This window comes from Athene cunicularia, assembly GCF_003259725.1.
Source record: "Athene cunicularia isolate RWA chromosome 2 unlocalized genomic scaffold, athCun1 chr2_part1, whole genome shotgun sequence".
In the NCBI taxonomy this organism is placed as follows: Eukaryota; Metazoa; Chordata; class Aves; order Strigiformes; family Strigidae; genus Athene; species Athene cunicularia.
Genome location: NW_020799095.1, coordinates 141,503,144 through 141,517,563, shown reverse-complemented (window position 1 = coordinate 141,517,563; position 14,420 = coordinate 141,503,144). Strand labels below are relative to the sequence as shown.

General features: G+C 41.2%; 1 protein-coding gene across 1 annotated transcript in view; it reads right to left on the bottom strand.

The window, feature by feature from the left end:
* Positions 1 to 14,420, bottom strand: part of FER1L6 (fer-1 like family member 6) — a 71,180-nt gene that overhangs the window by 25,750 nt on the left and 31,010 nt on the right. The window contains exons 18-26 of the mRNA XM_026841520.1: positions 13,371 to 13,523; positions 11,871 to 12,057; positions 11,197 to 11,321; positions 9,202 to 9,336; positions 8,501 to 8,650; positions 4,537 to 4,647; positions 2,181 to 2,342; positions 839 to 1,022; positions 463 to 647 (exon numbers count right to left, since the gene is read on the bottom strand). Of these exons, the coding sequence (XP_026697321.1) occupies positions 463 to 647; positions 839 to 1,022; positions 2,181 to 2,342; positions 4,537 to 4,647; positions 8,501 to 8,650; positions 9,202 to 9,336; positions 11,197 to 11,321; positions 11,871 to 12,057; positions 13,371 to 13,523 (1,392 nt within the window). The remainder of the gene's footprint in view (positions 1 to 462; positions 648 to 838; positions 1,023 to 2,180; positions 2,343 to 4,536; positions 4,648 to 8,500; positions 8,651 to 9,201; positions 9,337 to 11,196; positions 11,322 to 11,870; positions 12,058 to 13,370; positions 13,524 to 14,420) is intronic.

Genomic DNA, 14,420 nt, shown 5'->3' with positions numbered 1-14,420 from the left:
TTCTTCTACCCACAGACTGACACTAGTTTTGTACTTTGTCAGTAAGATCTTTTGGAAACAGACTTTCTGCTCCACATTTGTACAGCATCTAACACAAGGGGGCTTTCATCCCTGCCTAAATGCCATGGACACAGAAACAGTCATTCACACTGAGAGTTTTGCAATTAAGTAGATCATTCAAGGCAAGGAAAAGCTACACCAGTATTATTTGCCTATGAGATGACCATCTAAGCACAAAAGGAAAGAAAGGAAGTCTCTATTAATGGAAGTAATGAAATTTTATGGGGTTGAAGCCTCATCATTATCTAGTTCTCTCAAGGGCCATCAAAATATCATGGGTGTTAACATCAGTACCCAGAATCTCTAATCCTGAGATAAGTAAGAGATTACCATTTGATAAGGAAGGCCTAAAGTCTGCAAGACTGCAACAGAAAGTTAGCTGACAGCTTCAGCTATGCACACCTTCTGTTTTCTCTCTTTCCTTGGTTCAGAAGCCGAGTGCTCTGGTTCAGTCTCAGGAAGTGTTGCAAGATGTGGGTCTGGCTCTACCACTGTACATTTACCCTGCTCCACCTCAGCGTAGATGTGATCAGCTAAAAATGGTTCTTCTCGGGGTAATTCAGCAGACTGGGAGGACTCAGGCGAAGCTGAAATTGAAACTTTGCAAGTTAAGTAAGATTTTGCCAGAAATGTTATCATTATACTTGTGATCATCAAATGACTATATCATCAAGGGTTTGACCCTACACTCAATAAAACATATCTAAGTATGTGCTTAGTGTTAATCTTCAGAGTAGGTCCTTTGTTTTCTTATTTGAGGTCGGGACTGGACATTTACCTTTCTCAATTTCTACATTGTCTGGTCTGTTTGGTGTAGCTTGAGGACTCAACTGGGTTTTACAAAGGAATTGCTTAAGGCAATTGATGGTATGTGTTCCAACAAGAGTACTCCTCCCAAACGCTCTCCAGTCGACAACACAGATGCTTAGTGGTGGATGCAAGAGTTCATTTTCAGGCAGCTCCTAGTGGAGGAGGACAGACAGCAGCATGAGAATTTCCAGAGAATATAAAACACATATAGAATATGTCATACACAGCAATGAGGCTTTTACTATTCCCTTCCTTCTCCTCCTCAGCTATTAACATACTCAAAATGCAAAATGCATACAGCATAGGCAATATAGTTCTGTCCATGGTTTCCTGCAAAATCTGGAAAAAGCCTTGTCCTTAAGAATCCTTAAGAGTCCACAGAGTGGACTGTACAGACTGTGCTACTGGTTTGAGTCCCATGCTGTCATATACAAGCATCTCTTGTTAGAATAAACTGGGAGAATCAGGACTTTCAGAAGGAATGAATGCTGTGTTGGAAGTTGTGAGTCCTAATGCCACAGCTGCTTTGTTGAAGGGTATTAACCCTATCTGCCTCAGTTTGCCCAACCATGAGTTGTGGACATTGGCTGGCTATATGCCTTATAGGGTGAACTACAAAAGGGAAAACAGATCTTTGGACATAAGATGTTCAATGGAAGCTAAAAATACTGTACCAACTGCACTTCAGTTTCCTGGCTAGTGTTTTGATGTCCTTTTGTCTTATAAACTTATTTTCTCTTGATGTTAGCAACCAGAACAAATCGAATCAATTATTTTTTTTCTGATACTGACCTTTGTCTACTGAAAGTGTAACCCAGACAACAGGTGATAATTAAATTTCCAGTCCATAACAGCGAGTATTACGATATGAAAAGGTCCAGAGCTCATGAGCCATAACTGATCAATCCCCTTAATAGCCCAGTAACACATGAAGGAATATTAAAGGAACAGAAAGAAAATAAAGGAAACTGAACACTACCCTGCAAAATGGGAAAGGAGGAGGGAAAAGTATTAAAAATATTCCTGTTATCTGCTAACAAGTTCCAACCTATCAGTAAAAATCTGATTGCAACATATTTCCTTGACTACTTGGGACATAACATGAGTAACATCATCTTCTTTTATCACACAGTTGTAGCAGAAGTCTTTTAAAGCATCTTCAAATCAGTAGCTTTTTCATGAGAACTGATGTCCCTTAGTATTTAATCAAGACACAGAGGAAATTATTTGACAAGGAGGGAAGGAAATTAATAATTAACACCTTGCCTAACCAGAGAATGGACAGGCAAGCAGCAGCATGTTATACACACCACTTCAAACCAGTCTGCAAGGCCACTGAAATTGGGATTTTTCTTGTAGCTTTGGATGACACAGGATTTCACTCCTTTCCCCGCACATTCAATGAGAACCTGGGGGCGATCTACAGAGAGGAGCTGGACTTTCTTCAGTTCTCGAACACCCCAAAACAGGACCTGTGGTGGGCAGAGAGAAACATCAGTAGCCTGGGGGAAGACCCCTCAGTCTGGGGAAAGCCACTACTGGGATCTCATCACCTCATATCTCTTTGGGAATGCAGGAGTACCAGAAAAAAAAACCAAAAACAAACAAAAACAACAACAAACGAACAACTTAAATCTGATATTCAATAACCATCAGGATTAATGGTGGAAGTTAAAGCAATTAATAACATCCCACTATTATCAAAGAGTTATTGCCAACAGCAAGCCATAATAATCACATTTGCAAAAGCTCTCTTTTCCGCAGGGCAAGGGGGACTATTCATCTGACCAGCAGTGGCTTGGTTTGTTTAAAGTGTTACAGTGTTGAAGGAACAAACAAATTCCATATGAGCAGAGGTGATTAACAGAAGCTAGCAAGCTGAGCAAGCCATCAGGTCTGCGATGGATGGTGGGAGGTCTCCAAGCAGATTTCCTTCAGAGGACTGTCCTCCTGGTCTGGAGGACAAGAAGGAAATTGGGCCTGTAAAATAGGGGTCTGCAGGAAAACTGGGACTTTATACATGCTGGGGGCCCTGAAGGAGAGGGCTGAGGCAGCAAGAGTTGGTTACAGTTGGTGAGAGATGGACATTACAGTTGGTAAGAGAAGCCATGAGTCTCATGAACGTGAAATGAAGACTAGAACCAAAAGAGACTCTGAGGGGCTTTGTGGACAACTTGAACATTGGCAGGACTGGAGATTAGTGTGAGTCAGGGCGTGGCAAGAGTCACCGGAGGGGCGTGAGGATCAGTGAGATCCTGCTTTGTTGCCAGAGGTTCCCAGTTAAAATTGAGGCACACTTCTGTAGTTACAATGGCTCCATGGCCTTTTCCACCAGTGTGAGATATAGTTTATAGTATCTTAACAAAAATAGTTGTGTTATGTTCTCTTTCTGTTATGTCCTTGCTGGATAGCCTCCAGAGTTTGTATTTCCCTATATATGCATGCACTTCAACCTGTTCTTATAGCAATTTAACTGTTTGGATCTGGATGCGATTTCCCTGATTTTGGGGTCCCCAAGGTATCTGACTAAGGAGTGGAGCTGTCCTGGCCTCCCTCCATAACCAAAGGAGAAAGAAATGTGCTTACAAAACACAATTTAATCTATTGGAGATCTGAAATACTCTGGGAAGTTAACCGCTCTGCTCAGCTGTTCAAACAAGAAGGCTACAGAGAGGATGTTTCTAAGCTGGGTGCCTTAGAGCTAGTTGGAATGAATGTCACAGCAGTGTAAAATGGAAACGCACAAGCAGCACAAAGCGATCATGCTGCAGGAGCAATGGGGACACCTAAGTTTAAGGACTTAAGTTGTCCCTTTAGCATCAGCAGAGTCGTTCACGGGCGTATTTTCTTCACAATGTCAGGTGTGAAAAAAGAATACTGCTAACAAAAACTCTTTCCTATGTACAGAAAACAATAGTTTAACTAAATCATATAGCAGAGCTAATAACTGTTCTGTCCTTTTCAGCAGCTTAAGTGCTTGATCCTTGAAGGCAAAGCTGGAACTGCTTCTGGGCTCCTGAAAGAGTATTTCTGGAGAAGAGCCACCAGGTAATGCAAGTAGTGTCTCACCTGGCACAACAAAATGGACAAGTAAGCAGGTAGTGTGAAGGCTGCAGGACAAGTGACAGTGAGTGGTGAGGATGGGCAGTATCCAGGCCTTACACTGATGTGAAAAGCTGCCACATTTCCCTGCTTTCTAACATAAGGGAACTTTGGACCCAAATAGTGCAAGAGAGGAGGTGCAAACATTTGTACACAGGCAGGAAATATTGTTTGGCTGAAGTTTGGGACCCAGAAAAATCTTGGGAGGTGGCTGATGTTGAACTTCCCCTCCAGTGAGGTCAGCTACAAGGGGAAGCTCTCTGTCTCCTGCAAACACTTCCCTGGGCTGCACAGAGCCAAGTCCATCATCCATGTTCTGCCTTCCCAGCAGATCAGGACTGAGACGTAACCCTTGCTGGTCTCAGGTGGAAGCTCTTCCTTGCATGCTCAGCCTTGGAGAATCAATTTCATCTGAGTTTACCATAATTATTTTGGGACCCATATACTATATTCACGTGATTCCTATTGATCAGGATTTTAAAATCATCATCCCTTTGTGTTACAGTTCAATAAGAGAATAAAAGGAGCTGAGATTTGGAAATGGAAATATTCTAAGTAACTCACCTCCACTCTGTACTTGCTTAAAATGGGTCGGATGTTAGCTGGGACTGGGTAAATCTGGCCAACATCTGGTGGATCCAGTGGGGGAAATCTGTCTGGATCTGTCTCAGGAATCTGCAAAATTAAGCAGTCATAACTTAGGCTGGTTTTTTTTAAAAAAAAATAAAACTAGTATAGATCAGAAATATCTGTGAATGGCACATACAACACATCAATTTAATGCACTTTCACAAGACACATTGCAGAGCAGACAGGTTGTGCTGTGGGAGAAATGTGGCCTGGATTACTTACTGTCCTGCTGAGATGCTAAAACATTTGGCAGGAAGAGTATTCAACATATTGGGTTTACCCACCTTTCTGAAAAAAAAGGCTTCTTTGTCCTAACAGGACATAGTTTGCCCTAAAGACTTGCATGTACTGAAGCATGGTGACTTTATTTACTAAAAATGGAAAGCATGGTAATTCTATTTAACAAAAATCCCGAACAAAACTTCTTAGAAGACTTTCACAGGAAAATTCTAGATCTGATACTAGTTAAAAAAGGCTGGTGAACAGACTGTACACATCAGCTAAACCACACATTTGCCAGACAGACATAATGCTTTTCAGTCCCTGTGGCACAGAGGCCCGGCATTATTGCATGTCCCTGCATTATTGCATGTCCCTGCATTATTGCATGCCGTCACCACGTGCGAACTTGTGAATTGCATCTTCAGCGTTAGGTCTGGGTCTTCTCTGTGCAGCTACGAAAATCTGTGGCACTTCTGATCTTTGTGTGTGATTACACATAAGCCTGCCGCACGTTCGGGATCTTATTTGGGTGTATGCAATTGCCGTGTACCAGGTGGGTGGGAGGAGAACACGGTCCACCACAGCTCAGAGGCTTGACCAACTCTTTGCCTCCTGCCATGCTGCAGGATCTGCTGCCTCTTTGGTTTGGTTCACCTTCCATGGGAAAACTCCCTGGCTTCATTTTCAATACCTTTCTAATTTTCCACAGTGTATTTATGACCTTCTCAGTCCATGCAGGCCAGTTCTGAAGCCTGGCCTGATTTAGCAAATTTCTACATGAAACAGTTGAAGCCAGCACCTGATGATCAAGTCTTACACGAAACTCGGGCTGTGATAGCAGAGAACAGTAGGAACACCGGTTTCACAGGTGAGCTAACTACCCGTAGACAGAGCTCTCCTTGGCTTTCACATGAAGTATGGTACCTAAAGCATACTGTACATACAGCTTCGGGAAAAAAGAAACACAACTTCTGGAGTGCTTCAGCGTTCCTAAGTTAATTTGTCACTTGAAAGGTGAAGCAGCTGACATAAAGCTCTCAAAGGACCTGCAGAGTTGATTGAACCTTCTGCTTCATATAACTAGGTCACCTGTCTGTTATCTGCAGCTATGTACAGTTGTGTGGGAGTTTAATGTGTTCCCTAGTACCCTGCAGGTGAAGGAGATGGGTAGAAAATGTATCATCTAGCAGAGCACCTGCAGAGTATGTGAGTATTCACATAATAACAGCAATAATTCACATGCACATGTTTACATCCTTTTATCAGTAGAAATCAAAAGCAATTAATTTAATAGATTTCATGGAACTTGAGGCCAGAGATCTAGGTCTAGTTTTGTTGTTCCGCAATGTGGTTTCTATCAGTCATGTCTTTGATGTTTAACAAGCCAAACAGAAACAGACAACTTTATGAAATCCACCTGTTTAGCTTTAATCATATTCAGACCTTCCGACTCTATATTAACTGACATTAAATGTTCCAAAACTTTACCCCATAATAGGTTAACTGATACTTTAAATAAAACAGGCGGCAGACTACCTGAATCAGATGACATACCAGATGTCATCTTCCTGCACACAGTTAATATCTCAGGGTACCCACTTTCATTGCATTATCTGACTTGTATACTGATGACAGGTGATCAAGCAAAATATATTAATCTACATGATACAGTGATTTATGCATATGTAATTTCTAAACTGCACCACTTATTTATTTACTTTAAACTAGAACATATATAGCTGTTTGTGTCCTCTTTTACAGCTGTGAGAAGCGATTAGTTCCAAAGTGCTTTACTTAGGAGAGGAAGGCTGGCAAGATCTCACATTTGAGGACAGAACTGCACTCTAACACTTTTAATAAAAAGGTTTTATTAAACTTCACTCCAAGACTGCAAAACCTGAGTCTAATATCAAATCAAGATTCCCTGGATCTTCACTTGTTCTTGATCTTGTTCTTTTTATGTATTGCAGTTAACTGAACAGTTCAGTACAGTGCAAGGTCTCCAGTTTTCCAAGATCTAACAACCATTAAGTGGAGTAGACAGTGTTTCTGTATTACACAGTGAAATTCTGGTAATTTAAGTGAAATTAGCTTGGTATAACTCAGAAAGGACTTTGCTTCACAGCCACAGTAAAACTGCACAAGAGGTCAATGATCTGTCACTCAAGTAGAGGAAAATGCCCATGAGGTATGTTTAGAAGGGTATTTTGCTTTTTTGATTAAAAAAATAAATCAGTAAATCCTAAACTCACTTTGAGCAAAACCAGGACTGTAGTATTCAACAGTCATATTTTTCTAAATGCCAAGATGCTCTGTTTTAAGAATAATTTCATCCCAAACCCCAGCATAATAGCATTCATTTTGAGAAAGAAGCATTCACTTCTTACACTTCTTCAGCTGAACCAAATGCTACCTGCAGATCAGAGTTATCAAGGACAGTATGTCTTAGGAAAGGTCATGAGCTCAGAATGAGAATAAATTAGTGATGAGAGATTTTTTTTCCATCCTCACACAGGGCATCATCAGGAATCCCTTGACTTTGGAAGGAGACACTGGCACATTATCTCTGGGAGTGCTCTGAAGCCTAGCAGACGTTTACATATAAATATATATCTTTTCCTGAAAATTTCTTTAATGTCCATATTGTTATTATATGCCATGTGAGATGTTCTAGAGTGTTGTATTGAGAAGAATAATACAGTGTGTGAAAATAAAGACTGCAGGGTGTTTACTTACTGTTCCTGTCAACTTTCTAGAGAGGTCTTATGGGTGTATTCAGAAATATATCCCAGAAGCAGTGTTGCTTCCCTTGTCCCAAAAGATAGCAAAACAAAATACAATGCTCTCTTCGTTCACCAGAAAGTTGATTTCAATTTAAAAAAGGGAAAATTATGGATAAGGTACTAGACTCTATTCCTTGGTACCCAACATAATGAGAAAACATTCTACACAGCATCATATTTCAGGCTTTCACTAAGAATATAATTAGCCCATCATAGCCTTTTTTATCTTGGGAATATCTGCAAAACATGGAGTTCCACTTTTTTCCCATTTCAGATTTCAGAATAAACTGCTATAGGTTTTCAGCAGAGAGAAGTCTCCGCTAACTGGTGGCTCTGCAAATTCCACTGAAATTCCCTGAAATCCCAGGCAGGATGCACTTCACTCATGCATCTGCCAGGCTAGCCCCAGAGGTAAGCTGAATTTGCCTTTTGTCTTGCAGTTGGAAAACAGTGTAACATTTCTCCTAATATGGGTATCTGAAAACTCAGTCTCCCTACTTAAATCCTTACTATTCACCACTTCCTTTTCCTAAGAATGAAAGCTGTATTAAGAGCTTTGAGGTTGCTAAAGTCAGGGCTGTATGTTACTCCAAAGCACAGGTCATTGCAATGGCAATGGGATTTTCACAGTTATTTCTCAGACCAGAGCCCAATTTAGGGCAGGGCAAGTGACGGGCAAATGAGGCTCAGAGCATGGAAGGGGCTGGCAGTGGTGTGTGCATGGATGGTGGCTCCTGGCAGCGTGGAGAGAGTGATAGAGATTGCTTGGGGACTATGAGGTCTAACAGCAGAACCATCCTGCTTCAGTTGCAATTCCCATTAATTCAAGAGAGTGATGGGCCTTGATACCACAGCTGCTTTTGTGAGCCTAGGGTTGAGAAAGTCTAGTTTACCTCCAGAAGCTCAAATGTAGCAAGAAGGTCTCCTCCTGAAAGATTGCCACAATACACTGGATGGTAAGAAAGTTTAGGTGGTTCATATTTTTGATCAGCAAGTCTCACCACAGGAGCAGCCACTGTAGACCCAATATATTCTGCCTTACCCTAAATAAAGGAGAATACAGGTGTCAAATGCATTTGAATTTCACAGTTGTCTTAGGAGCCAAGATGATGCAGAATTTTGTATTTGTAAAAAAAAAAAAAATCCCCCCAAAGGAAAGAGCAGTGTCAAATGCAAGGCAGCTAAGAAAATGAAAGAGCTGAGTACTTATTACTTCTTCAGAGCATCCAAAGTTTCTGAGCTCTATATTCAGTCAGTGAGACTGTCAGAATTTGCATGGTCAGAGATAAATCCATGTCTCCCCAGACTTAAAGACAATATTTACAGCTGTGTGCAGGAGAGGTGAGAGCAAGATGCTTCTGATTTCTGTAAGCCAGTCTTTAGTAGCGAGATTTAATTGGGAAAAAACAAGGCCACAGCTTTGCAAGTGAGTCTCAGGGCTGTTTTCAGGTGTTGAACTGCAAACCACTGTAACCACTGAGCTCCATTCAGCAAGGTCATCCATTTAACGACTATTCAGTGACACAGCTTTGCCTTCAGACTGGCAGTAAGATGTAAGAACCCAGGCTTTTACTAAGAAGGATTTCAAGTTTACCACTGCATCATCATCATACAGCTCGATGACGATCTCTGGTGGGAAGTCAGCAATCTCCTCTCTGTTGCCGTGAAGTACAATGCTGTTGAAGAGCAGCATCTGATTCCAGGTGGGGGATAATGTCTGAGAAATGATCTAATGAAAGAGAAGAAATGTTTAATGAGCTATGTACTGGTTGGTTGGGAGTTCTTCAGAAGACTTGCTGCTGGTTATGTCCCTTCCCACAGTCTGATCAATTCTTTGTCTAAGACACCACAGTTTATAGCAGCTATTCCCAGGCAGAAGAATATGATTCTTCCGCCTTGAGGCTGGTATCTCCATTTTCTCCATATCCCTGTTTTCCTCACAGACCCCTCACAAATATATCAGTACATGACCACCAGTCTGCGTTGACAAAGATCAGTATTAAATTTAGAGGAAAGCTGTTGGTTTAGGAAAGCAGGTGCGTGTCCAGTGCTATTAAAATAAAGTCTTTGCCCTAAACCGAAGTCAGTTTTCACTTCTCCAAGGTACATTTTTTTCAATCTTGTTTTTACTTATCACTCATAATAAACCAATAGTCTTTAATATGTTGGAATTTGGTTTATGTGGATGCTTATGCCATTTCATCGTAGACAATGTTTTAACCATCCTGGCAATAAATATATTTAACAAAGCTAACATTTAAAGAGGAAAAATATGCCAACTGTAAAATGATTCATAACCTGCTATCATTCTTTCAAATAGAAAGAAGGCTCTTGACTACAGTTTATTAGCACTTCACTGAGAGTCTTCTAAAAACATGCAAGTTATTAGTTGCAATATTTTATTCAGGCAGCGAATAAACTTAACACTTCTCTGCTTATAAAATCCTATTTTTCCTGGGCCAAATTCTACTTTTCTGAATCTAGTACATCTAAAGGCGAACTTCATTGACTTCATTCACCAACTTCTGTTAGAAGTTAAAATCACATTACAGGAAAAAAACAGTTCATATCCTTAAGGCAAAGCAGCAGAAACAGACACCTACAATGTAGAGCAGAGAAAGGCTTTTACTTCTCACTCCCTTTGGCACATGCCACAGAACTTGCTTCATAAGAGAAGAAGCTGTCAGAGGAGTTTCAGAATTAATTAAAACAGTATTCTGTGGAGTTTTTTACGGGAGGAGTTGGATGGGGATTAAATACATCTTCTGAAGCAAGACAATTTGGCCCAGTAAATTGTGCTTGGGGCATGGGTTTCAGAACTACCAGCCCTATTTTAACTCCAAGGTAGTTGTAGAGGGCTCAGGACCTCTGAAAGCCAGTCTGCATGTTCTGTAGGGATCATCCTCCTGCTCATTTGCCAGGGCTGTACTTCAACCCTTCTTACTGAAGCTCCGTAGAAGTTCCCACTTCTCTCTGGAGGCTTCATCAAATGTCCACAGGATGCCATCTGCCCCCTGGAAATGCCTTAGGGAGATGTGAGACCACGCCTGTAGCGCAGAAAGTCTCACACCTTTCTGTTTTCAGCTCATTTCAACTTTGCCATTCTAAAACCACCTGTGTGCTTTGCCAAATTCCATCGCAAAGAGCCATGCTGGCTGCCATGGCTACACAAACTGTATAAAGGTCTTCACTCTTTGCTCAGGCATTGCACACATACAGGAAAAGAGACCCACGGGGGTTCATCCTCATACCCAAGCAATGACAACAGTCCAAACTTAAAATGTATAGAAAAAGATGCAGAGAAAGGTAATTCACTTGCTACAAGGTCCTAGTAGCCCCAGAGAATCTGACATCTGAGCTAAAATAAACTAGTACTACTGCACCTCATGTTAGAGTAGTGGGTTACACCTAAACATTTGCCTTGCTTGCAGTGGACTGTCAGGAGTTGCCCTTTAACAGCAGGCATCTAACTTTTCCTGCTAGGTACCTCCTTGCAAAACCAAGATTTTTCCTTTTCATGGCTTAATTGGGGAAAAAAGAAAAAAAAAAAAAAGTGTTTTCATTTACTGAAATAGACTTTGGAACTTACCTTTGTGGTCTGGCAGTGTGATGTGAAAGTAACTTTTGCAAAAGGATCAGAAAGTCCAGTGTTGTCAGCTGCAATGAGCCCCCTGGCCTGATACATGTGGGCTCTCAGCTGGAAGAGGTGTGGGGCTATGTCAGTGCAAAGAAAACAGTAATGTCAGCTTCATGGAAATGATGCAGTACATAGGTAGAAAGGGAAGATTCATCACCTGCTGTCCAACCAGAATCTGTCAAGGGAAACTGTTGCTAGCGTTGTCTTACTAAAGAAACACCCAAGACACTCAGAAGTTGTGTAAAACTTCTGTATTCACTTATAATCAATGTCTGATGTAAGTCTCTACTGCAAGGTTGTTAACTGCCAGTTTTTATCTTTCATCAATGATTTATCTACTAGGTCTTCAACATGGTAGCTTCATCAGGAGAACTGAAGGATGTTTCATCATTGGGACAGGGAACAGAAATTGCAAGTGAACAGGTCCTTTCTTTCCCTGACATCTGCTAATTTTCAGAGGCAGGGCTGATGACTTGGCATCAAAACGAGCATTTTCTCATTAAAAGTTGCTAAGCCATGATCACCTTAGAACAGTTACTTTAAACAGAGGTTGTGTCTCCCTCTGAATTAGCACTTTTGGGGCCATGTCTCTTAATTGTTAATACTGAGAAGAAATAGTGTCTTACTTTTATACAGCAGGCAGGAGGGTGAGGGCACCACACTGTGCCCTGAGTTGGTGTTAGCTGGTAGTTCAGTCTCATATCCTACAGGCAAATTCTCCATGATGCTGTGGGCATAGCTGGCAGGTCCAAGCCATAGGTAGATGTCCACCTTTGCCTGCACAGTCCAGCCCAGCGGGCGCTTGCCTGGTAACTGGAGAAAAAAATCCACCCATCACCAACAAACTCAAGAAAGAGAGAAGGCTGGATGCTGAGTCCTACCAAGTATGAGTTTAAAAAAAAGCAGCATTCACTGAGTTGATACACTGATAATTTACCTTTCTCCACAATGAGTGGCCCTGAGACTCCTTTAGCACAAGGAATTTCTGTGATTCTTAGGGAAGAAATGAGTGCTTTGCTCAGTTGAAAGTCTATGTAAATGGCATACTGCCTAATACACAGAGGTTTGTGTAGGCTGCATAATAGTTGCAAGCACATCAGTGCTAGCTGATACCCTACTTTTCCCAGACTTCAGCCTACTTTCCTCTTCATGCACTTTTACTGATCTCCAATAGTTTCTCCCATGTATTACTAAAAGTACTACTTTATTGGACAGGTCAGAAAATATTCAGGTATAAAACATTACTAGTCTTAACAAAAAATACTATTATTTCCTTCCTCTCCCTTCCCAATTCGTTTAGCTCAGTGGGTTTTATTATCTGTTCCCATGGTAATTCTTGATACTGAAGGGGCTGGATAGTTAATTATGGTATTTTTTTGTTCATGCAGGCAAATAGTACTGAGCTTAATGAGTATCTATGGCCACTACCAGGATCTTAGATATTTATTATGGGAGTGTTTATATATTATGGAAGTGCTCCCTGCAACTCCAGATGAAAAAACACTAAAAAGTCATTATATGCAGTTACTATTGTCTTGTGTGTTTGAGCTTTTCCTGATGGCCATAGTAAAAATTACAGTGCATAGTATTCCACTGCTACCTGCCTTTGTAGGATTATATGCACTAAGACTTTCTTCAAAATGAATAATCCCATAACAACATTTTTTATATATATTGCACAAACCTAGGCACATTTTAAGCATAAAGAATTGCTATATTACCTCTGAACACCTAGTTTCCTTGCTATCTCAGTTGCTGGGTGCTGACCGCTTACCAGTCTCCTCCCAGACTTTCATGTACTGTATTCTGATGTCTTTGCCAGCAAAGAAGCTGTACCTCTGCTATCTGTTTATGTATACAGCTATAGATAAACAATGCTATACACTCGCCATAAAAAGTAGTGAGAGAATTCATTACTCATATACCAAAAGCCTGGCAATGATACAGTGCTTAAAGAAGGACAAGCATAAATATAAGAAGCAAACATTAGTAGATGGGAGCTATGAACATGTACACATTTTTAGTACATTACAAAGATGAGCCTGTAAAATACAATCTCTGACAGAAATTCTAATACTGAATACTCCCTGGACAACACCTGTGTTTGCAGAGCGCCCCAGACTTACTTTCAGAAAATGGGTTTTAATCTTCCCACAGTCCTTGCCTCTCTGCTCTTTCGCTGGGGAATAGAGTATATTTTTTGCTGGGACTCTTGCATATGCAACTCTCTTGTTGCTGCTGAGCATCCAGATGAACACATCGGGCACCGTATTCTGTGGCTGTTAAGTGAGAAGGAATATTGAACTAAAACTGAGTTCTTTCTGCTAGCCACCACCATTATTTTTTGTTAAAACACCCTCTACCAAGAGCTCACACCCTCACAGCTCCTGTGGAGGGGTAGATGTGCACCCAGATTGAAAGAGACTGGCACTTCATGCTTGCAGTCCAAACCTCCATTCCTAAGCTTTGTAGAGTGATTCAGCAGCACACACTCTATAAATCATTTCAGGGGAAACGAAAACTAAAAATCGGGGTACAACTCTGCCTCAGGAAATAACTTACCCACAGACTGTGTAAACTGGAAGTGCTTACCATGGAAATACCATCAACTTCATCGATACCAGCAAAACAAAAAGGACCAGGGCTAAACCCAAGAACAGGCATATGATCATATATTCTGCTTGAGAGGATGCTCCATGGCATTACCTTGCCCTATCCCACACAACATTTCCCCAAGCAAAGCCTGAGTGTGGTTTGAAGCAAAGACCAGCTCAGAGACTGTTCCCAGAAGGCACTGTGAGTGAGGACACTCTGTTCTGGGAAGGAAGAGAATTTGGGTATAGCCTGCAAACCACACCAGGCTGTGCCACTTGCTCTCCAAGCCAGGGAATAGCCATGGCCCTGTTTAGTTTGCTAGCACAGACAGCTCTCGGAGGGATAGCACTCCACTGGCTGGATTTTGGTCTGACCAAATATGTCTCTTCTCTTATTCCCAGGCTTAATAGCATGTCTAGGCAGTGTCTGCACAGTGAAGTACAGCATAGAGATTCCTGAGCTTATACTACGTCCATACAAGTAGAGACATGAATTCAGATCAGAAAGCAGACTGTCTCCAAACAACCAGGGCACATATGGGATAACCTTATTTAAAAAAAAAAAAAAAAAAAAAAAAAAAA